Source organism: Sarcophilus harrisii, chromosome 2, assembly GCF_902635505.1.
Source record: "Sarcophilus harrisii chromosome 2, mSarHar1.11, whole genome shotgun sequence".
Classification (NCBI taxonomy): domain Eukaryota; kingdom Metazoa; phylum Chordata; class Mammalia; order Dasyuromorphia; family Dasyuridae; genus Sarcophilus; species Sarcophilus harrisii.
In genome coordinates, this window is record NC_045427.1 from 641,922,856 (window position 1) to 641,946,550 (window position 23,695).

Genomic DNA, 23,695 nt, shown 5'->3' on the forward strand with positions numbered 1-23,695 from the left:
AAAATGGAGTCTGTGGTTAATTTCCTTCAGCAAGTTGTGAGGCTCAATGACTAAATGTGGGGTTTGTAATTCTTTTATTGCAATAGAAAGGCACAAATTGGATCGGAGTGGAAGCTTAGAGTGAAGGACCTGTGTTCAAATCCTAGCCTTGCCCCTTTGTACCTGTGTAACCATAAGCAGTCACATTATCTCTGTGGGCCACAATTAACTCCTCAATAAAGTGAGCGTCTTGGAGGAGGTGACCTCTTAAGAGAGTTCTCAATTAAAAATCTAGGAATCTAGGAATGTTGGTAATATATTCTATATACACATCTCTGTCTGTTTACCCAGAGAAAGGAGAGCAGTAGTGAACTAATAACAGTTCCTTATGTAGGGCATACTTTTCATTTCAAAGCATTTTCCTGACCACAGACCCGGGGGGGGGGGGGCGGGAAGGGGCCGAGGGGGGTAGATACTATTAATTAAGTAGTAACATCCCCATTTTATAGATGAGCAAATTGAAACTCGAGACAGCTCGACTTGGAATTGGGAAGATTCCAGATTCAAATTCCCCTTTTAATCATAATATTAGAATGAGTTCACCTCTCAGAGCTTCTTTGTTTCTCCTCTGTAAAATGGGAATCATAACACCAGCACCTCCCTCGCTGGGTTGTCAAATGTGTGAGAAGCCCTTTGCCAACAGTAAAGTGCTCTCTAAAAGGCAGCTGTGGTGAGGATAATAGATAATGTTACACAATAAATGTGCCAAATTGTGGCAAAATAAAATGTTCTGTCATTTGGAGTATCTCAGAAGAGCTATCATTTCTTCTCCTAATAGGGACTCTGGGCTTGGAGCTGGGAGAGATGATGTGTTTAGTAATTGTGTGATTTTGGCTAAGTCTTGTTCCTTCTTGGAGCCTCAGTTTCCTCATCTGTAAAATGGGAGTGTTATCTATCTGCCTAGGTTGTTAGAGTATTGTATAAAACTCAAATGTTGTATAAATGTCTTGCTATTCTCCTCTCCGGCACTAAAAATTAATAATAATTTCTAGAAAATGACAGTGGGGAAGTTTTTCTTTCACTGTCCCATTTCTTCTCCTATTGATTCCTTGCCATTCTTGTCTTCATCTTAAATCACCAGAATCTCACTTGAGCAGCCTTCCTGGATCAGACTCAGTCCTGTATGAACTTGGGCCCTTTCCTACTCCAAGCAGCACCTGTCCCTTGCATCGATGCTAAAAGCATAAATTTGTAACGCTTTCCCTTTTCGCCCTCTGTCATCCAATAACCCGCCTGCCCCCCTCACTTCTGTCTCTGGGAAATGTTTTCCAACACTCCTGCCACCAGCTGCTGCCCTCAATCCAGTGCTGGGTGCCCAGCCTGGGAATCTTTGAACCTGGCCGCTGGGTGTTTGTCATCAGCTACCCTGAGGAAGGCCGCCGAGCCTCCATAGCTTTCTCCCCTGTCTTCCTTTGCTGGGAAGTGGGAGAGCGGGCTGCAGATCTTGTTTCAGTAGACTTCTGTCGTAAGCACAAGCCACTCCACTCTGTGGATTACTGACAGCTCACATTCATCTATATTTTCAGAGGCAGATTTACTTTTCAGCATAGCGCCCGGTCAACAGTCAGTGTCCACTATTGATCTGATGCTGGCCCGAGGTCAAACACTGAGGGGCAGAGCAGGGCAGGAACCTGGGTCAACAGATCCAGCATCCTAACACAGGTTGTTCTGTTAGAAGGAGGATTTGCACCTAGATCTTCTACCCTGTCTCCATTGCACCACATTGCCTCAAATCAAGAGATAGATGCTTGGAGGAAGGGTGAATGAATGGATGGGTGGATGGATGGATGAATGGATAAATAAGGATATGGATGGATGGGTGGGTGGATATGTGGATGGATAGACAAGCAGATAGATGGATAAATAAGGATTTGGATGGATGGTTAGATGGATTGTAGATGGATAAGCATATATATAGATGGACGGATGGATTGGATAAATAAGGATATGGTTAGATGGATGTATACATGGATAGATAAGCATATAGATGGATGAATGGATAAATAAGGATTTGGATGGTTTGATGGATGTGTAGATAGATAGATTGGCATATGGATGAATGGATTATTGAATGGATGGATGGATGGATGGATAGATATATAGGCATATGAATGGATGGATGGGTGGATGGATAGATAAACATGGATGAATGGGAGTATAAATAGATATATGGATAGATAAGTACATTAATGGATGGAGAAATAGATGGATAGATGGATGGATGGGTGAATGGATGGATATTGATGGAGTTGAAAGAACTTCCTTAAGGTCACATGGATCCACATCACAGCCAGGATTCCAACCCAGAACCTTCCACTGTCAACTCAGTGTCCTTACTACTGTGCTACAGACCCCAGCCCAAGGGGGATGCCTGCCACAGCATGTGAGACATAAACCCCAAGTAAAGGAGGTACATAGATTGGGGTTTTATAGTTTATTGGGCTTTTTCTTCCCACCACTTTATGAAGGACAATTCAGGAGATATGACATATAGATTATTAGATTAGATTTATTAGATTTAATTTACTATAATCTAATTAGATTAGAACTTCAAAGGCTAAAAGTTCTGGAAGGACCTTGTACCTAAAGGAGGCCCTTCTCCAAAGCATCAGACGAGGTGAAGGTGATTTCAAGTCCACGCAAGCCTAGATTTCCTCCCATTTCAATGAGTTGCACAAGATGATCTCGAAGGTCCCTTTTATCTCTTGATTCCCCGTATTTCTATTTTCTATCTCCTGTATATACAGAAAGCCTGTGGGTCTGCTGTCCCTGGCTCCTTCTGTGCAGGTATGCTTTGGTTACCTCCAGCCGCTGAGAATGATGCTCTCGGCCCTTACCTTCCTGGAGCTCCCTCCATTAAGAGATTGCCCTCAGACCTGTTTTCAATAGTGACTGACTTTAGCCTCCCCTCAGCAGGTCACAGCAGGCATTGTAGACCCAGAGCCAAGAACTGGATTTGGCAGCCAGCGCAAGGCTCTTGGAAGGGGCCTCTTTTGAGGGGAGCTGTTTCCACATAATATCAGCTAGTGTTTCTATTGTGCTTTAAGGTTGGCAAAGAACCTTATCTATGTTTGTCTCAGTTTAGAGGTAAGTGATCCCCAATTTATTAATTTGTTATTGTTATTATCTCCCACTTACAAATGGGGAAACCGAAGCAGAACAAGGTTAAGTTAAATGATTTGCTCAGACAGCATTCATGCTCAGGTCTTCCTTGGTCCAGCCCGGTGCTTTAACCACTCCACCTTCCAGCTATTCCACATGAAGACAGAAATCAGGAGGAGGTTCTACCCAGTTCTGAAGAGTCCTTGAAGTCAGAGTGGTGTCCGAGGACAGAATCCCATCTCCTTTATGTGCTAGCTTTGTCATCTCCTTAGACAAATGATTTCCTCCTCTCTGGCCCCATCTTAAAAGGAGAGATACTTGGCTGGAAGACCTTCAGGCCTTCCTCTTGCTCCATCCTCTGGATTTCCTGAAACCAAAGCTCTGGGTTGTTCAGAAAGTGTGCCACGCCCAGCAAACTCAGAGGTAGTTTCCCTCCAGAGCCAAGTTCCCTAGTTTGTTTTATTCGGTATTTCCCCTCTTTCTTTGCAACTGTCTGAGATGGAATTAAACCCACGTCTTCCTGAATACTCTCACCACTGAGCCATCCTGCCTCCCGAGGCAGGCAAGAGGAAGCAGGAGCAAAGAATCTGGGTCTGAATTTGTTCTCTGGTGTTTATTAACTCCACAGGTCACTTTTCTGCCTTCGAGGCTTTAGCTTCCTTCTCTGGGAAATTCAGAGGTTGGACTAGATGACTTCTAAGGGCCTTTCATGTCATGGATGACTCTGCTCATGGTTCTGAGAAAGTCCAATGGGTTCTGATTTCCAGTTCAATCCCAGCAGTTCTCATTATGTAAATAGGAGCTCTCATTATCTCTGTGAAGCAGATAGATATGGTCGATAAATGTCTAGAAAGCGTGCCCAAGCCATTCTTGCCACTCAGAAGAATCTGGATGATTGTTGTTTTTATTCATTTTCAGTCATCTCCACCTCTTCACGACCCCATTCTCTTGGCAAAGGTACTAGGGGTGGCCATTCCCTTCTCCAGTTCATTTTACAGATGAGGAAACTGAGGCAAACATGGTGAAGTGATTTGCCTGCAATCTTATAGCTTTGTGACTCCGGGTCTAGCATTCTATTGCCATGTAGCTTTCCTCTTTGAAATCTGGTGCCATGTCTATCTTTCTAAAATTCTGAATGTTCTTCATATGTTAAAATTAGAACTCTTCTAGGTGGTTTATGGTAATCATAGGAGGAGAATTGGCTTAGGAGTGGGGACGGGGCTTAATTTTGGGTGTTGTTGAAGGAGTTGTTATCCCATTGGGCCAATATGATAGAATAATAGACAGTGAGCTGAGGAGTGGCCCCCTCCTTAGACAGGAATGGGAGTAAGAGGTACAAATAGAAAAAAGTCTAATTTTGGCACACGGTAAGCAAGAAAGTCATAATCTTGAGAGCTGCTCCCAAGTGGCATGGCTGCCTGGGATGGAGGTAGTGAGTTCCCCTCATGGGAAGTCCAAGCCACTTCTTGGAAAAAGAATTCTTTTCCAGTCAAGATGGGACTAGATGCTCTCTTCCAAGCCTGAGATTCTTTGATTCTGGGAGATAAGCCTAGAAAGTTAGTTTTGAGGCAGACTACACATCCCATCTGTTCTACCCACTAATTCCCCTTTATTTCTTAAATTTCTGCTTATTGTTACTTATTGATACCTATTGATCCTTCAGGGTCTACATCCTACACCATCTGGAAAGCCTTCCTTAATGTCCCCAAATGAGATTTCTCCATCCTCTGGTTTTGTAGAATTTCCTATTCTTATGTGCACAAAGACAGAAATATATCAAGGTTTCCCATATCCCAGCTTAGTGCAGAGCCCTGCAGAAAGGCTGGAAGACGTGCAAAGTTTACGTAAGACAAGGCCCCTGCCCTCCAGGAGCTTACGTTACATGATTCTAAGACGTGACTATATTGCCCATTGTCCCACAATAACTTCATTAGAGACAAAGCAGAATACCTTGAGACCTAACAGGAAAGCTCATGACCAAGAGGAGATCCGGGAAGAGTCACAGAGAAGATGGTCTCAAAATTGCACATTTGAGGATGGAACAGAGTTCAATGGGCAGAGGGACGTTCCAGGCAGGGGGCAGGCTGTGGAAATCAGTGCAACGTGAGAGCACACCACACATCAGTGGGCAAAAAGGCTTCCAATCTGGCCACAGCATAATGCAAGGAGAGGGTGTTTGTGCTTGGAAAGGTAGAACGGGACTGTGTTGTTGGAGTAATGATAATAAAAAGAGTTGGCATTCCCACAGTGCTTTAAAATTCGAAAGCACTTTACAAATATTATCTCATTTGATCCTCATGACCTGGGAGGTAAGTGTTATTTTCCCCATTTTAAAAATGAAGTAACTAAGGCTAACAGGGGTTAAGTGACTTGCCCAGTCTTCCCCAGCTAGAAAGTGTCTGAGGCTGAATTTGAACTCAGATCTTCCTGGCTCCAGTCCCACTGCTCTGTGCACTGTAACGCCATTTGCTGAATGTCAAGCAAAAGGAGTTGCTACTCTACCTAGGAGAGTCCGTGAAGACTTCTGGAAAAAATAACAAGAGTTTTTTTAAATAAAGTTTATTAAATTGAATTGAATGGCCAAGTCTATGGTAAAGAAAGTTTACACTCTCAACAAAATGAAGACTGGATCAGAAAGAGGGAATTATGACCATAGTGTTATGTGTAAGAAGAAATGTTACACTCATCAATTGCCTGGAATTGGCTGCTGATTGCATGTGAGAAATGGAAAGGGGTGAGGAAGGAATAAACCCCAGGTTTTGACTTCAGAGCCTGAGTGGGTAGTGCTGCCATGGATCCAACCGCAGTACTAGAAAGACAGGGAAGATTTCAAGGGAAAGCCAGAGAATAAGCTCCATGAGGGTCCTGAAGGAGTCTCAGGTGCCTCTGGGACTATGGGGCTTGGATCTGAGGAGCTTAAAGTTAGAAGAAATCATAGTCTGGGAGTCATCTCACAGATATGGGGGTTGAAGCCATGAGGTTGTCAAAGAAAAAAGTTTACAAAGAAAAAAATGCATAAAGGATCAAGGTGAGAGGTTTTATGTGAATATGTATTTATACATATGCATGTATATAGACGTATTTCTGTATACGTATCATATACATATATGTGTAAATACACACATGTATACATACATATGTGTGGAGAGAGACAGAATCTAGCCTCAATCCTTTATTTTCTCTTTCGTGTGTGTGTGCACACACATATATACAGTACTGCTTATTTATAAAACAAAAGCAATTGATTCATTAGAGAACATTTTGAGCATAAATTTGAACATGCTCATACAGGATTTCTTTTGAGAGAAGAGAGAGGACACAGGGGGAAAATGATCTTATTTATTGTGTATCTCCTAGTACAGTAGGAGCTGTGGCTGGAGGAAGGGCTGGACCAAAGCTATCCCCTACCCCACTTTTTTCTTGTACTAGACTTCTACCCTCCAGTCCACTTCTTGGGAACAAAGGTGTTAGTTGAGCAGCAGTCTTTATTGTAGTATTTATTTCTGAACTATTTAACATGTATAAACTTCAAAATATTTTAAGTAATTTATTTTAATTAACCTAATTAGGTTGCTATCTTTTTAAATATGTCACTGATGAAATTTTTGAGCATTGTACTCCTGATCCCATTTCTCCCATAAATCCTATGGTTTTTAGTGTGCAATTTTATGTAGTGTGGTACTTTGGCATTGAGTTACAATAAAATTGACTATATATGCAATTTCAACTCAAAGAGTTCGTGATTGTTCAACATTTTTTGGTAAAGAAAATAAAATATAATTATCCCCAACTTAGAAAAATGGAAGAAATGCTCCATAATTATTATAGCAAGTGTAATCTAATAATTATTTATTTAAAAAATAAAAATAATCCATTGATCTAAATTCACAAAGAAAATTCCAGATTCACAGGAAAAGCCTTCTATTTCATCTTCTCTACATTATTAAACAATCAATAGATAATTAGTAAATGCTATTGGGGTAGGAGGAAATGAGGGTACCCTTAAGTAGTTTACCATCTAGTAAGATTGTAGAGGTTTTCTTATGAATTAGAAGACAAGTGAATATCTTGTAAGGTCTTAAAATCACACCATCTTAGCTTTGATAGCTTAAGCAGATGAGAGAACTTTTAGAGTAAATCTGTCAGAACTAAATGTAATCAGGACCTATAAATCTTCATGAATCAAAGCCATTGGGCAAGACTAGGTCATGTGCTGAGAAACTGTATAAAGAAAAGCAGCTATGTCAGAACTAGAGGGAGACTCTGAGTGAATTCAGAGGACTGGAACAAGAACGACCAAGGGGAAGACTGAGCAGTAACTTAGAATATCTGAGGAGGAAAAGGAAGATATGGAGCAAACAGAGCGATTGGTTCTGTAGGCATCTGTTTAAAAGAAGAAAGGAAGTCTTGAGAAAAGGTCAGTTCCTTCCCCAACTTCCACAGACAGTATAATTTAATCTGATGTTTCATTAACCAAACATTTCTAGTAACTGTCTTCTGCCTCTGCCAAAAAGGGGTCAGGGGTTAACTAGAGATGTTATAAATGTAAGATTGGGCAAGGAGCCCAAGCTCTACCTAATATCAGAAAGTTTCCTAAATGCAGACTTAGAGCACTTGCAAACTCAGAGCTCATTTAAAATAAACTTCCTAAAACTGATAGAAGGGAAACACAGAAGGATCCCATCCCAGGTTTAAAATAGCTGATTTTTGCCATGGAGTCTTACAGTTAGAACTGGAGATTCACTCATGTTCCAATTGTTAGAATCTCCAAAACTGCTCCTTGAGAACAGTTACACTCCAAGTTCCTAGCAGAGTACAGTGTACATAAGGGGCATTTGTTAAGCTTCTGATTGGTTTGCCGTCCCCTAAGTCACAGGAAGGGGCGTGGAGGGAGGTTGGCTGGCAGGTCCAAAAAACTTTCTGGAAAATTGAAGGGCAAGGTTGATAGAAGGGAGGAGCCTGATCCAGAGGAGAAAAAGGCAGCCTGTTGCAAGAGGGACTATTCCCAAATTGTCCAAGATGGTATAGCCAATTAAATGGCATATCGAGTACTGAACTTAGGAAGGCCTGAGTTCAAATTTTCCCTAGATACTTGCTGGCTTTTTCACATTGGCAAGTTAACATCCCTGATCCCCATTTCTTCATTTATAAATTAGGGGGTAATAGTATCCATCATCTACCTTATAGAGTTGTTTTGAAAATCCAATGAAAGAACAGACTTTAAAAGCACTGTTTTCAGTGACAGATATTTTTAGGATAATAAACAGTGAAAGGAAAAAAGGAGCTACCTGATTTCTCCTTGGTTGTGATGTTCAGTTCTCTTTTCCATCTTTTGGACTCTTCCATGACCCCATTTGGGGTTTTCTTGGCAAAAATAGTGGAAGAGTTTGCCATTTCCTTCTCCACCTCATTTTTGGGGAAACTGAGGCCAGCAGGCCCCACAATTAGTGCATATCCACCATATATAAACTCCTGAGGATGAGTATTCCAGACTCCACTATCACCTAGCTGCCCTTCCCTTCAGAGAAACAACAAAGTTCTTGCATATTAAAGTTCAGTCCCTGAGTTTCCTTTTCCTCCTCTAGTTCACCCTTAAAAACAAACAAACAAAAAACAGTTCTAGTTTCTCTAATGATGTCTTTCCCTAAGTCACAAGGGGGAAATGTGGCTTCCCCCTTAATCTTTCCCATCCTGAGAATATTTCTTCATCTTCTCCCTCAGCTCTGATAAAATCTGAGACTGTGCCTCCTTTGATCTCCTATCCAGAGGTACTTTCTCACTCATTGTTGCCCCCTTCACTTGGTTAGGAAATCAGGAGGTGGTTGATCCCTTGATTGTGCCAATTACATGGAATCGCCTCATTCTAACAGGCACGTTGCATAACTAGTAAATGTTTAAACTAGATCATTTGATAATTGTTGGGTCAGAACGTCATTTTTATAAAGGGTCTCTCTGAGGCTCAGGAAGCCAGTCTAACTAATCTACATCACTGGCAATTATTTCCAAGATCCAGTTTTCCAGTGTTCTGTAGATTTACTTCCCAGGTATGGATTTTCTAAACTTGTTTCATTGATACATAGGATGGCTAGGTTAATATTAACTTAGAATCATGGAAAAAGCATTGGACTTAGCCTTTGTTTGAATTTGAGTTTTTCTATTTAAAATCTGAATGATTTTGGATATTTTACTTATTCAAAAAGCATTTGTGAAGTGCCTACTATATTTCTGGCAATGAGAGAGAAAGAGAGAGAGAGAGAGAAAGAGGAGAGAGAGAGAGAGAGAGAGGAAAAGAGAGGAGAGGAGAAGAGAGAAGAGGGAAGGAAGGAAGAAAGAAAGAAAGAATGTAGGAATTTTTATTCTACCAGAAAGAAACAACATGTATATAGATTAGTAAATTGAACAATATATAGATAAAGCTATCTATCATCTATCTATTCTCTATAGCTACAGTAATTGGAGGAGAAAGCAGGTAGATCAGGAAGGGCCGCATGTACAAGGTCCCAATTGAGTTGAGGACCCAGGTGGTAGAGGTGAGTTTGGGGTAGACATGGAAGTGGGCAATGAAGAGAAAAATCAAACAGTATTAATATATAGGGTGTTTTAGGGGGAGTAATGTGGAATTGATGATGGTTTGGTCATTTTTCTTCTCTAGGCCTGTTTCTGCCCCTTTAAAAAGAAATTTAAATAGATCATCACTAGTGTTAAATCCTGAGATTTTGTGATTCCTAGGGGAATATTGACAATTTTGAATTTTCACTTTTTGACTTATCAGTTTCCCTATTCTTAATAAGCTGGGATTGAATGCATGATGAGGAGAAAAAGAGAGAAGGGGTGAGAGAGCATTAGCCAGCCAGCCAATGATCTTATAATGAAGTCCTTCCTCTGATGATTACTATTTGTGTTATCTTGGGCAGTTTATTTTTCCTCTCAAGTCTTTCATTTCCTCATTTATAAATGAAGATTTAGACCTCTGAAGTTCTTCCAGCTTGACCTCTATTAACCTGTGACCTCTTTGTAGCTCTTTCCAATCCAGACCTTAACCAACTTGCACTAATCTCTAGAAAAAAACACATTTCCAATCAATGGAATATTTTAATATTTTCCCCTCATCTTTACTTCATCTATACTCTTGATATTTCCTTGAAATTCCTTATTTTATCTCAATTATGTCCTCTCAGCAGTGATCATCATTCCCCGTTATAGCTGAAGAACTATAGGAATCTATCTGCCTTTCACACAGTCCAGAGTGGGGTGAAATGAAATGGAGAAGAATTTATGAATCTTTGTTTCAAGAATTGTAATAACGTATACAACGGACATACAAAAATTCAAGTGACTCTCAGAGAGTTCAGGTTCTGATTGGGGCAGATGGGCCCAGCGAGGGAAGTCCTGATTCAGAGTGATTATTGATGGACCTAATGTGAAGGTGCTGCAACATGGCCGTTGGCAAGGCCCAGCTCAGTGGTGCTTAGGGAACATGGTTGGAAAGAAGAAATCTGATAGTTTCTCTCAAGGGAGGCAAGTTGCACATTGCGGGAAAAGGAGAGGGAACAAAGGTCTCTTACACCGGTCTATCATATATCTGTATAACACTCTCCAGCCTTGTTTTTCCCCTTATCGGTGTTCTTAAAACTGAGTTGCACAATATCGAATCAAGCTTAAAATATTTTTATTTGCCAACCACTGATCTTTGTAATATAGTTAGAGGTTTTGGATCCAAACAGGGTGGTAGTTAGTTCTATTAAATTAAAAAAATCATTCATTTTGTGCAAGCCAGAAGTGGGAATAGCTACAGAGAGAGAAATTCAGGCCAAATAAATGGAGGGAAGTTTGTTTGTTTGTTTTTTAATCACTTCTTAATGATTAGAGATATTGGATCTGAGTTCAAATCTCACTTCTGTTACTTTCTACTTGAGTCTAGGGTGACTCATTTATTTCTCCTCTCCAAGTCTCAGTTTTAATGGTAAGATGAAAGGCTTGAGCAAGATGCTCTCTGAATTCCTTTCCAGCTCTAAATCTGTGGGGGTTTTGAAAACTTCTCTTTCTACTCGTTTGCTGTTCTGTTCAGGTAAGGATCATATTAGTTTTCCTGTGAAACCCTTCAAATTCAGAGGCCTCTGGGATAAGCTTTTTTCCCACTTCTATTTGGATTCTCCTCAAGTAGCTAGAACAATGTGTGTTTTCCTCAAAGCTCTTGGGGATCATCTCTAAATAGCAAAAGTAGAAAAATGAATTCCATGGGAAGGACCTGACGTAGATGTTTGTGGCCAGGTTTTAAAAACCCACATTTGAAAAACAGGTTAGGTGAATGGTGGGAGCTTTGTAAATTTATGCTTTTAAAAGATAAATGATTTCCTCATTATTTGGGGAATATTTTTAAATGCCTCATTGAGCAAGCTGACCTGGGCACAGAATAGAACATTTAGACAATTGTGCTTTAGATAGAGGGAGTACTGATCTGGATAAAGGTGAGGAGAGACAGACAACAAAATAAATTGTGAAAACCTAATACCTGAGGTCTTCATTAAGTCCTCATGCAGTTTATAACTAATGCCTGAAATTGTCAGAGCATGAATAAAGTCTCTAAATGACTTACAGCCAAGGGTGAAGAGAATATGGTTTTTTTGTTTTGTTTTCCCCTCCTGCTGTAGGCTCCAGCTCAAGCATCCATTTGGTATTATCTCATCTGCAAAGAGTCACTGTGTTCGTTTGTTGTAGATTCTGGGATCAGAACAAATGTTGATTACCTAATGTTGTAATGTGAAACATCATAGAGTCATGGATTCTTAGACTTGAAAGAGACCTCCGAAAGTACAATTCAGACCTGAAAAAGAAGTCCTCTTTTAATGGTGGTCAGCCATCCAGGCTTGGTATGGAGGCCACCAATGAAAGGAATCCCACTCCTTCCACTCCTGGTCAGGTTTAATTATGAGAAATTTTTAGCATATCTCGTCTTAATCTGCCTCTTTGCAACTTCCACCCAGTATTTCTGGTTGCTTCTACCCTCTAGAGACAAGCAGATATGTGATAGTGTTTCAGGTTCTTGAAGGGAATTATGTTTTCTTAAGTCTTCCCTTCTCCAGGCTAAAGATCCCAAGTTCCTTCTAAGAGTTATTGGATTTCATGATTCTAAGGCTCATATTCACCCTCCAGATTGATCAACATGCTTCCTCTCATAATGTCCAGTAGTGACCTCAACACCCCGATGGGGTCTGACCGGAGCAGAGCAACATGGGACTCTCCCCTCCTTCCATCTTGGATGATGGATCTTAGAGATGAAATAACCTAACTTTCTTTCCCTTATATTTGTTGATTTCTGAGTTCTATTGTTGACTCACTAAGCTTGAAGTCCTTGAAATTTCCAGATCTTTTCAGATAAATTGCTATCCCACCACAACCCAGTCTTCTAAACCATGCTGCTTTACAAGATCCCCATTCTGCTGTTCAGTTGTTTTTCACCGTGTCCGACTCTTTTAGCCAAATTGGTGGTCAGCCACCCTTTTAGAGTGTCCCCTTTTAGACGTTGATTGTTTTTAACCCACGTTTAAGATTTTTGCCTTTATTCCTCTGGATTTTGTCATCAGTGTCTTACCAGTAGGCTAAAACGCCTATTGAAATTGAATCTTGACTGTTATCTAACGCAGTATTTGGTTATTTTAAGATCACAAACTGTTTCATGCTTATCTTTGGATCTCCAGCTTGCTAAGTACCTGGCACATAGTAGGTACTTAATAAATCCTTGTTGATTATTATTTTTGTTATATTAAGTACCCCTCCCAGCCCGTTGTCATCATCAGCATATTTGATAAGCGTATCAGTCACCAACTGTCCGCAGTCACCAGATCCTAAGAAAGATTGGAGATCCCTCACTTAGGTAACCAGAAATGTTCTAGCGCACGTGGATTTTGTAAAGCACAGATGTAATCTCTGACAGCACAAGGTGTTCTTACCAACCGAAAGCCTCCGAGGAAGGCAGCAGCTCAGAAATGGCCCAAAAGTCCACAAGGGGGCAGTGTGCGAGAGAGTCAGGGGGCAGGTACCCACCTGTGCAAGGGGATCCTTGACCCTACTTCGAGAGAGATTTCAGGTCATCCAAAGGAAATGGACAAATGAGTGACTCTCTCAGCTGATGGAGACAAGACCACTGACTGTGCTCTCTTATTAAAAGAAGAGCCTGTGATGAGGAAGCTGAAAGTTCCACTGTCCTGGCCAGTCCCTCCAGGGTATTAAGAGGGATATTTACAGGGAAATTGACTAATAGGGGCAGTTTCAGAGACATTGACCAGTTGAAATTGAAACCACGTCTGTTTCAAGTCAGTCATAGGAAGTGGACAGTGTTTCAGCTGAATTTAATTTAATCCGAATATGTAGCGAGTGCCCAGTTGATATGAAGCTTTGTGCTTTAGCTGCCTCTGGATGTTTAAAGGACTCCTGGGAGGAGAAGTGACATGGTGTAATCTGGGAGGAGCTGGGAGGTGGTGCTCTGTGGGCTTTAAGAATAGATTTGGGGAGGCAGCTAGGGGGCGCAGTGGGTAGAGCATCAGCCCTGAAGTCAGGAGGACCTGAGTTCAAATCCGCTCTCAGACACTTAGTAACTGTGTGACCTTGGGCAAGTCACTTGACCCCAATTGCCTCAGCAAAAGAAAAAAAAATCAGTAGCTAGATTTGAAGACCTAGAGCTTCTAGATGATCCAAGTTAGGTCACTTGTCTCTGAGCATGAATCTTCATTTGTCAAATGAATGGGGTCAGGATGATTTGTAAAGACCCTTCCCGCTCTCAAATTCTGCAATCTCTGACCCATTATACAGAGGCAAACTTTGGTTCAGTGTGAAGAGGAACTTCCTAAAAGGTAGAGCTAGATAGTAATGTCAAAAGCGATAAGCTAAAATGTTTGCAGTTTAGTTATTTTCAGTTATTTGTGACCCCTTTTGGGGCTTTTCTTGGCAAAGCTGCTGAAGCGGTCTGTCACTTCCTTCCCCAGTTCATGTTATATACAGTTGATGAAACTGAAGCAAACAGGGTTAAGTGACTTGCCCAAGATCATACAGCTAATAAGAGTCTGAGACTGGTTGAACTCAGGTTTTCCTGACTCCATGCCAGGCGCTCGATCCATTATACTGCCTTGTGGCCCCGAGTTAAAATTACCGGGTCATTTAGAGACAGACTGGGTGACCACTTCTGAGATATTTTGGAGAGAGAACATCTGAAGACTTTTCCAGCTTTGAGAGTCGATTATGAAACAGGAAGCAGCATGTGAAATGGAACAGCTCTTTTCACAATTCTATCGTTTCTATTAACTGTTTTCTCATCAGCAATTACTTTGTAATTTATAGTCTTAGAAAGTTACCTAAGGACATTTAATAAATTACCCAAAAATGCTTGTTGTTTGCAAGCATAAGCAAGTAAATAGTCCCTTGCCTCTAAGGGGTTTACATTTTAATAATAAAGGAAGACAACACATAAAGGGAAACTAGAGTTGAGGCAGGTAGTGGTGCAGTGGATAGCAACAGAACTGGAGTCAGAAAAACCTGAGTTCAAATCCTGTGTTCAGATACTTTTAGCTGTATGATCTTGGGCAAGTCTTAAGAGATTTGTGCCTCAGTTTCTGCATCTGTAAAATGAGCTGGGGAAGGAAATGGCAAACCACTCCAGGATCTTTGCCAACAAAACCTCTAAAGGGGGACATGCAGTCGGACACAACAAAAAACAACTGAACAACAGAGAGGGGATCTTGCACAGCAGCATGGTTTAGAAATGGCTGGGCAGTGCAGTGGTGAGATGGCCTGATTTTAGATGGGCTCACGTTAAAGCTTGACAGAACCAGGCTCCCAAGTCCAAAGTCTGAATTCTATAAATGCCCCCTTCCTGACAACTTAGTGTCTTAGAGAATCGCCTGGTAAGTTCAAGTTCCGTGACTTATTCGGGGTCACTTAGACAGTATTTGTCAAAGGTTGGACTTGAAATGAGTCTTCTTAACCAGCCCATTATCACCTGTAAACCCCTGCCTCCAGATCCTTTTCATCTTTCTTTTCCAAAAGAATGGTTACCTCATTTTTCATCATCATTCAACTGTCGTAAGAATACTGAGGGAACATCAATGAAGTCCTTTCAGCTACTCAGTCAATTAAAGAGACGCCAGGGTTTATGCCCCAAATATTTCTTCAATCCATTTGTTCTCCTGTGTTCATTCTAGAACTTCCTTGTTCTTCTTTGATCAGAGAATGTTGAGTCCTTTTAGAACTTCTTTTTTCTTCTTTGATCATAGGATGTGAGTTTTGCCAGTTCTGGGTTTTTTTTTTTTTTTTTTTGACTTCAAAAACTACGAGGTTCTTCCGCATAGAGTTGTTTCTGTCTCTTTGCTGGTGAAAAACAATTGTTTTCCCCGACACTAGCCAGTCCCATCCCATTCCTTTTCTACTCAGGAACTGTTTCCGCAGGACTTCAGAACTGCCCGACAGAGGCATGAATAAAATATAAGAGCCTCCCCCCTCCAATTCCTGCTGACCTAAAACCAGTAGTTAAGAAACCAAGATGAGGAAATGTGTGCAGATAAAATGCACCATCCTTCTTTCCCATCTCCTGCAGGTCCCTTGCTCAACAAAAACCGTACGAGTTAGGTTTTGAATGTAGTCTGCTGATAAGATGATGTTTGTCAATTCCTTTTATTCAGCTGACTTTTGGTTCATCAATTGTTGTTTCATCATATTTTTTTTATAGACCTAGTGACTTCCTACTGTTAGTTGTCACCAAGATAAAAAGGGCATTGGGGCAGCTAGGAGGGGCAGTAGATAGAGCACCAGCCCTGAAGTCAGGAAGACCTGAGTTCAAATGTGACCTCTGATTTAACACTCCCTAGCTGTGTGACTCTGGGCAAGTCACTTAACCCAGTTGCCTCAGTTTAAAAAAAAAAAAGGTGAGAGGGCATTAGAGAAAAGCTAAGAAACTGGAAACTATACAATAATACTGAAATTCAAGAATTTTAAGTTCTTACTCAAAATCCTGCTAGATATTGTGTCATATTGGTCAATGATTTCCGAGGCATTTGGGGTTATTTTTCTAAAATTAAAATTAAAATTGTATTTCAATTCTAGCATGATTCAGTTCAGTTTAATTAATGGCCAATGATTATCTTCCATATAAAGTCTTTCCTATTCTCTTTTCTATCTTGTATTTAACTGTATGAATATTTGTATTTATTCATTATATACTTCTGGGCATGTATTGTCTCCCTCGTTGGGATGTAGATGCCTCTTGAGAATATTTCATTTTCGTTATCTATATGCACACAGTTCCTACCTAGCCCAATATTGGCTTGAGAAAAATGTTATTGATTGGTTCATTGAACATTTCTTGATTGGCTGCTATTTGTAAGTCTTGAGCTATATGATCCTCTCAGTGACTCAGAGGACTCAAAGATTTCTCACTATTAATTCCCTAACACAATGAAATCATAAATGCTGTATTTCCTTCCCCACACCCACAGTCCCGCAGATCTTAAAGCATTAATTTCCTCAGACATTTTAAAGGGAATTTTCTTCATTTATTAAAAAAAAATTCTTCATTGTTTAAGATACTTTTTTTAATATTTTAAGATATTTTAAGATACTTTTATGTGAGTTCCTTTATACTGAGATATCATGAAAAGAAGGGGAGGTACATGAAGGAGAAGGGAAGAAGAGGGAGGGTGGGAATCCTAGAAATACACCTGCTGCTTCACAACTTTGCCACATGTGATCTAAATACATTTAGGGAGGCACCCCAGGGGTCAGCAAACTAGAGCTTGCAGCCTGTTCTACATGACCAGGGATTTAAAATTATTTTTACATTTTAAATATGACAAAAGTTTATGGGAAAATGTTAGATCCCAGAAGATCAATGGCAAGCTACTGACTCTAATTTGTATCAGGCAAAAAAAAAAAAATTTTGAAGTTATAGGGGAGGGGGAAGGGGGAAGCATGAGTTCAAATCCCAGCTCTTTGACCATCAGCAAGTCACTGTCTTTTTTGAGACCCATTTTGTTCATTGACAAAATGGGGAGGAGGGGATCCTTCCTATACATCCTTCATGGTGGTTTCATGAGAGATCATGGCACAGAAGAAAGTAGCTTGTTTTAGGAACCAGAAGATTAGATTAGAAAATCATTGGGAGGTGAACATTAAATGACTTGTTCAGGATCACTGAGTCAGTATTTAATAAAAGACAGGACTTGAAGTCAGAGCTTCTTAATCAGTCAATTCTCAAGGGATTACTTAAAATCCAGACTTTGGCCAGGTATCACAAGTGTAACTTCAGGGAGGTCACCTCTGGATCTCATTTGTAGCATGATAGGTTTGGGCTAGGGGATTTTTAAGGTCCCTTCCAGCTTTAATAAAGCACTTTGTAAACCTTAAAGATGCACAAAAATGTGAGCTGTTGCTTGAAAATATCATGTGTATTTATTTGTGTGTGTGTGTGTGTATAATATATATATATGTACCTAGAGATAAATTATTTTATATGTAGTTATATGTTTTCAGAGAATACCTCCAATTCTGCCTTTTACAATTCCACTTCCTAGGCAGCTGGGTCACACAGAGGATAGATAGCCAGACCTGGGATCAGGAAAACTGGTTTTCCTGTGATCAAATCTGACCTCAGACACTTATTAGCTATGTGATCTTGTTTGCCTCGATTTCCTCATCTGTAAAATGGACTGGAGAAGGAAAGAATGAATCACTCTATGATCTTTGCCAAGAAAGCCCCAAATTGGGTCATGAAGAATTGGTCATGAACTACTGAATAAGTACTATATGCAGTCTATACCATAGTGTTCAGTATTTACTCCATTATTATAGAATCAAAAGCTTATAAAATCCTATGCAAATAGTGCAGTTGAAAAAGATGTGTCTACTCCCTTATAGCCCCAATCCCTTCCCTGTAACTTTCCAAACCAAAATTACTTTCGTTGGCCACCACTCACCTCTATGTGCTTTTGGAGGATGGAGACTGCCTTCTTTTTTTTTTTTTCTTTTTATCCCAGCATTTAGCATAGTGCTTGGTGCATAATAAGCATTTCATAAATATCCTTTGATTCACGTGTTCATTTGTTGTCCATTTCCTCCCTCAATCATGTGGGACTGGACCTTCCTGGCTTATAAACTTCTTGATGTCCTCCAGGACCCCAGGAGAGTCCTCTATGGACCCCATGAAGTCCATTTATTAGTAATGATGATGATGATGATGAGCCTTTATATAGCTCTTTGAGGTTTTGCAAAGTTCTTTATTAACATTATCTCTTTTATTGTCACAACCCATGGGAAATAGGTACTACTATTATCTCCATTTCTCATATGAGGAAACTGAGGTAGATGGGAGATGAAATAATTTATCCAGGGTTACATAACTATTAAGTGCCTGAAGCCAGACTTCAATCCAAATCTTCCTGCCTGTAGGTTCTGTATCTCATCTACTGTACTCACCACCAGCTTCCTCATCATGGTGGATGGTGGTAACAGGGTCCAATAGGATGAGTGCTGGACTGATATGTTGCTTAGTGTTTATAATGCATTTTACGTGATTGGCTCATTTGATCTTTAGAGCCTGTTAAAACTAGGTCAGGGTGAGGGGAGCTTTGCCCCAAGGAATCAAAAATTAGAGGGTACAGAAATTTAACACATGAGCTCTTTTAGTATTTAGAAACCACTATAGTTTCTGATTTTTGTAACCATTTTATTGAACTTGTCTTCATTGCTTATTGGATTTTTTTTTCCATCATGAATTACAAAGTCAAATCGAATATGATGCTGCTCTGTGCACTAGCCCCAGGCACCAAAATTGCTAGTCATTGCAGTGCTCACATTGACTCTATGAAAGTGTTTATGGGTATTATTATCCCCATACGTAGAAACTGAGGCTCAGAGGGGTGCATTCAGTCACACGGTGTATAAGAAGTGTCAGAGACAAGCGTCAGGAGCAGCTCCTTTTCTGACTCCAGTCCAAACAATCACACAGTAAGCATTTATTAAGCACTCACCATTTGCCTCCAGTCACATCAGCTTAATAAGCAAATACAGGATTCCAGTTAGTCCCTCTCCAGATGGTCCCAAAGCATCACTGACCCTTCAGGTCATTTAAGGCAATGATACTTGGAGAAGAAACAAATGACATTTGCCTTGGTGCATTTCACCTAGTGATGTGATGAACACTGACAGAGAGTGGGGAAATCATAGCTCACACAGAGTAGGTTTTGTGCCGCATGGGGCTAGCGCCGTCTGCTTGGAACTGACACAGATAAAAGTGAGTTTTTGTGCCTTGACGTGAATATCCCTCCAAAAAAATAAAATAAAATCATTTCCACTTAAGAAACCAAACCCTTCCTGCAAAGTTCCTATCCAGTCTTTTCTCATAGTGACCCAGCTTTTCTCCAGTTGCAAGGATTCTAACTTCTCCTAGCATTTCATCTAAATCTCTTCTTGGCCCCCTCACATCCTATCTTGCATTTACTGATCTGTGCGCATAGTAGGGCTGGCCATGCATATCTATATGGTCTGTGTACTCTGACTGAAAGATGTATACAATCCAATAACCCCTGATTTTCCCTATGATCCCCATGATTGGAGTGGGTTGAAGAGACTTGGCTCAGGTCTTGAAGATGGACAAAGAAAAGATCTCTTCCACTCTCTTCACTTCCTCTATTTTGAGCCCATCACTTAGGACTCAGAGAGGGAAACAAAAAAGAAAAATAGTCCACGTGGATCTTTTTCTGCCTTTTCCAGTATGAGGGTTATTTGTGAATTCTCAAGTATAGTCTGAGATCTGTTCTTGTGTCATGCAGATTTGCAAAAGACAGCGAGCTTCCAATGTAGGATTCTGTAGGAATCCATTAGGTACTAATATCTTCCAACCTGGAGTGATATATCGCACTGTTACCTTTTTCTTATGCACTACATTCATCAAAATGGTGACAATTTATGTGACTCGGCCATTTGTTCAGTGATTCCGTGTCAGTGTATTGCTAGTTGAGTTCAGATGGCTATCACCTACTGAAGGTTTTTTGATTCTGTTCTTGGATCTTTGCTGTATTGCTGGTTGAGTTCAGATGGCTATCACCTACTGAAGGTTTTTTGATTCTGTTCTTGGATCTTTGCTGTTTCATAAACTCCGCCTGAAGGTACAATTTTGTTTACATTTGAGAAATTCAGTAGCATCCACTCAATAGTACCTTCCTATTCCAAAAAAATTTTTGGTGCATTGTTAATGTGTTTGTCACATGTTCTGAGAATGTCCCAAGGTCTCTCTTAAGAACTTTTGAGTTGATTGTACAACATGGGAGACGCTGCCATAGGACCACCAGAGAAGGTGCTGTGCTCTGGGAGCAAAGCAGAATTGAGTTAGCTCAGAAGAAATAAGAAATGCCCGTTGTTAAAGAATCTACCCAAATGTCCATAGGGACTGTTGGTGCCTGATCTCTGCCAGAGTATTCCAAGCTTGAATTGGTCTGATCAGCCATTGTCGGACACGCCGTAACTTCACTCTAACATAATGAGGTAATTTTGGTCCTCCTTGAGAATGAAGGACAGCAACCAACCGACCAAGAATATCTTACCAGTCAACTGTCTTTTTCTTTTTTAATGAGAAAGTATTCATCTTTCTATAGCTGCTCTAGGGTGATGGGCTAAGTGTTTTTTTTTTAAATCTGTTCATGGGCTTTGTTAAGATACTTTCCAAATCTGTTTTTTTTTTTCATTTTATGGTTCCAAAAGGGTATAATGAGTCTGGTATTATATAAGTGTTAATTGAATTAAATGTGTTCTTACCGATGAGCCTTGATTTTAGGATGTCAGTAGGCCTCCAGACATGTCTATTTTTTCCTTGATAGCTTTATTCTCAATGCATCATTATTAAGGAGGAGATGGTGAGATAAGCATTTATATAGCATCTACTATGAGGCAGGAACTCTGCTAACAAATATTTCTTGTTAAATCTTCACAACAATTTTGTAGTTAAGGAAATGAAGGTTAAGTGACTTACCCAAGGATCATGCAGCTAATAAATATCTTGATGCTGAATTTGAATTTAGGACTTTCTGAATCCAAGCTCAGTGCCTTATCTAGTGCACCAAAGCTGGCACTAGTAGATTTTTTAAAAGGAGTCATCCTTCAGTTGCTTGAGTAAATCATCATCCTTTTTTTTATGTGTTCCCTTCTCACCCTTCTAGCAACGAGCTGACATTTCAGCCCAATGTTCCAAGGATCTGGCCACCTTTCCCTGGAGTACAGACTCTGTCCTACTTACCCAATTAATACAAATCTTAGCCAATAGATGGGAAAATGGGGTAGTGGACAAGAGCCTACTTACCTAACTGATACAAAGCTTAGCCAGTAGATAGGAAAATGGAGTAGTGGACAGAGAAGTGCACTTGGAGGCAGGCTAATCTTCATTTGAATCTTCCTTCCAACACTTACTAACTCTGTGATTATGGGTAAGTCATTCTAAGTAAGTTCTCTATTCTGACTCAATACTCGGGGAACATTTCCAAGCAATTTCTCATTCCCATCTCCCTCTGTCTTCCTTTGTTGTAGTGAAGAATACTGTGGACCAGAAAGTCAGGAAATCAGGTTCAAACCTAGCTTCTAGATTGTTATTAGCTGTTTGACCCCCAGGCCCTCAAGCTTACTATCTAACGGAAGAGGAAATCTTGATTCTATGTTCCCGTGTTTTGAACATCTCAGATTTCCTTTCCAGGCAGTCACTGCCATTAACCTAACCCTTTCCCACAGGTCATGAAGATTCTTAGCAAAGAATAACAAGCAATGCACTCCCATCCTTCTTCCAGCCGGAGTTAGCAATTTAATTGTTAAACCCCTTGTGTGAGAGAGGAGACTTGAATCCACGTCATCTTGTCTCCAAAACAAGCTTTCCATATATCACACTGCCCCTCAGAGCCCATAGTAATAAACACTTATTAATTAGTAAAACACTTATTAATTAATAAAGCCTTGTTAAATTAATGAAATCTTAATTGAATTAAAGGTTATCTCTTCCAACTTCTTTATTTTCAGGGAGAAAAGGTTCTTGGTACAGTGGTAGGCATTTAATCAGTGCCTGTTAATGAATGAGTGAATGAAACTTACTCTGTGCAGTGCATTATGGTAGGGAGGGAAATAGGGAAAAAATGGAGCTTGTTCTCAAGGAATCCCCATTTTAACACATGGACACTTTTAGCTACGAGTCACATCGAGGAGTCCCATGATCCTCGGGGGGCAGTTACAAAGCCTCTTCTCTACTATCATTGCAGCTGATAAAATGATTTCTGTTTCTGATGTTGAACCATTACACAGGGTCAATGATTGTTGTGATACGAATTTTCCATCGAATGATTGTTGAGTGTTCAAGTGATCTGTAAGAAGTTCCATAGAGCCAGAATTCAGACTCAAAACCTGGTACTGTCTCTCCAGGTTTCAGTCTTTCTACCACCCCTGTGTTAAAGATTGGGGAGCCTTATGTCAATGAGCAGGTTTTCTCAACTTCCTGATAAAGGTAGAATAAGGAGGGACAATAACAATATTCTTATGTGAAAGCGATCCACGTGCAAACTGTGTTGTCCTCCTACCCCAAACCTTTTTGCTTTCCACCCCAACATTTTTCTCATTCATCTGGTGTGTTCACTTGGCGTCCCTTTAAGGTGAGACTGCCTTTTCTCCTGTACTTTGCTGCCGCCCAGCTGGCCCGGCCCCATCGTGGTAGGAGTGCTGTCATAATTTGCTGTTACATTAAATCTCCAAAGTTAAGCCCCCTCCAGCCCCTGACTGGGAAGTTTGGTGTTGGGGTAGAGTCCCTAGATATCCAGTCCCTCATGCTCTTAGATGTGAGCAGCCCATACCAGCCAGCCCTGTCCACCCAGATTGATTTCCACTCGGCAAGTCTGTATTTACAGCAAAGCGAGGAGAAAATAACACGTTAAGTGGAGTCCACCATCATGAGTCAAAACAGGTGTGTCCGTTATTTTTGTCGTGTTGTGGGTAGAGATAAGGCCTTCCCTGATCTCCGCCAAGAAGGGGATGAACCTGGAACTTTCTGAAGGTCCTTCCAAAGGGGGGATGGTAGGCTACCTCAGAACTCAGCCAAGGGAAGTCAGCCTCGGAAATGAGGAGGCCCCGGGAGAAGTGAGTAACGACCCTCTTGTTGCAGATTTGGATAAATGGACACTGATATGGACTACGAACGGCCCAACGTTGAAACCATCAAGTGTGTCGTGGTCGGAGACAATGCTGTGGGGAAGACCCGGTTGATCTGTGCTAGGGCGTGTAATACCACCCTGACCCAGTACCAGCTGCTGGCCACTCATGTGCCCACGGTATGGGCCATTGACCAGTACCGAGTTTGCCAGGAGGTAAGGGGGACCTGCTACCCTGCCGGGTGCAAGGCCCGGGCCCCTTCCAAGTGATACTGACTCCCGAATGGGCTCAATGGGGTGAGTGGAAAGGGCACCCAAGCAGGAAACAGAAATGACCCAAGAAGCCCTGGGCTCCCTCCCTCTTCTTCATAGAAGAACGTTATTTCCTGGTTGGGAAG

At 40.8% G+C, this 23,695-nt stretch overlaps 1 protein-coding gene across 4 annotated transcripts in view; it reads left to right on the forward strand.

Annotated features, from left to right (window-relative positions):
• RHOBTB1 (Rho related BTB domain containing 1) overlaps positions 1-23,695 on the forward strand; it is an 86,798-nt gene that overhangs the window by 11,844 nt on the left and 51,259 nt on the right. For 2 of the 4 annotated variants that reach the window (XM_031956905.1, XM_031956904.1), the window contains one exon: positions 23,312-23,513. In XM_031956905.1, the coding sequence (XP_031812765.1) occupies positions 23,322-23,513 (192 nt within the window). In that variant the 5' untranslated portion in view covers positions 23,312-23,321. Of the gene's footprint in view, positions 1-8,534; positions 9,186-23,311; positions 23,514-23,695 lie in introns of those variants that run through there. The other 2 variants (XM_023505128.2, XM_031956907.1) reach the window with 2 other exon arrangements.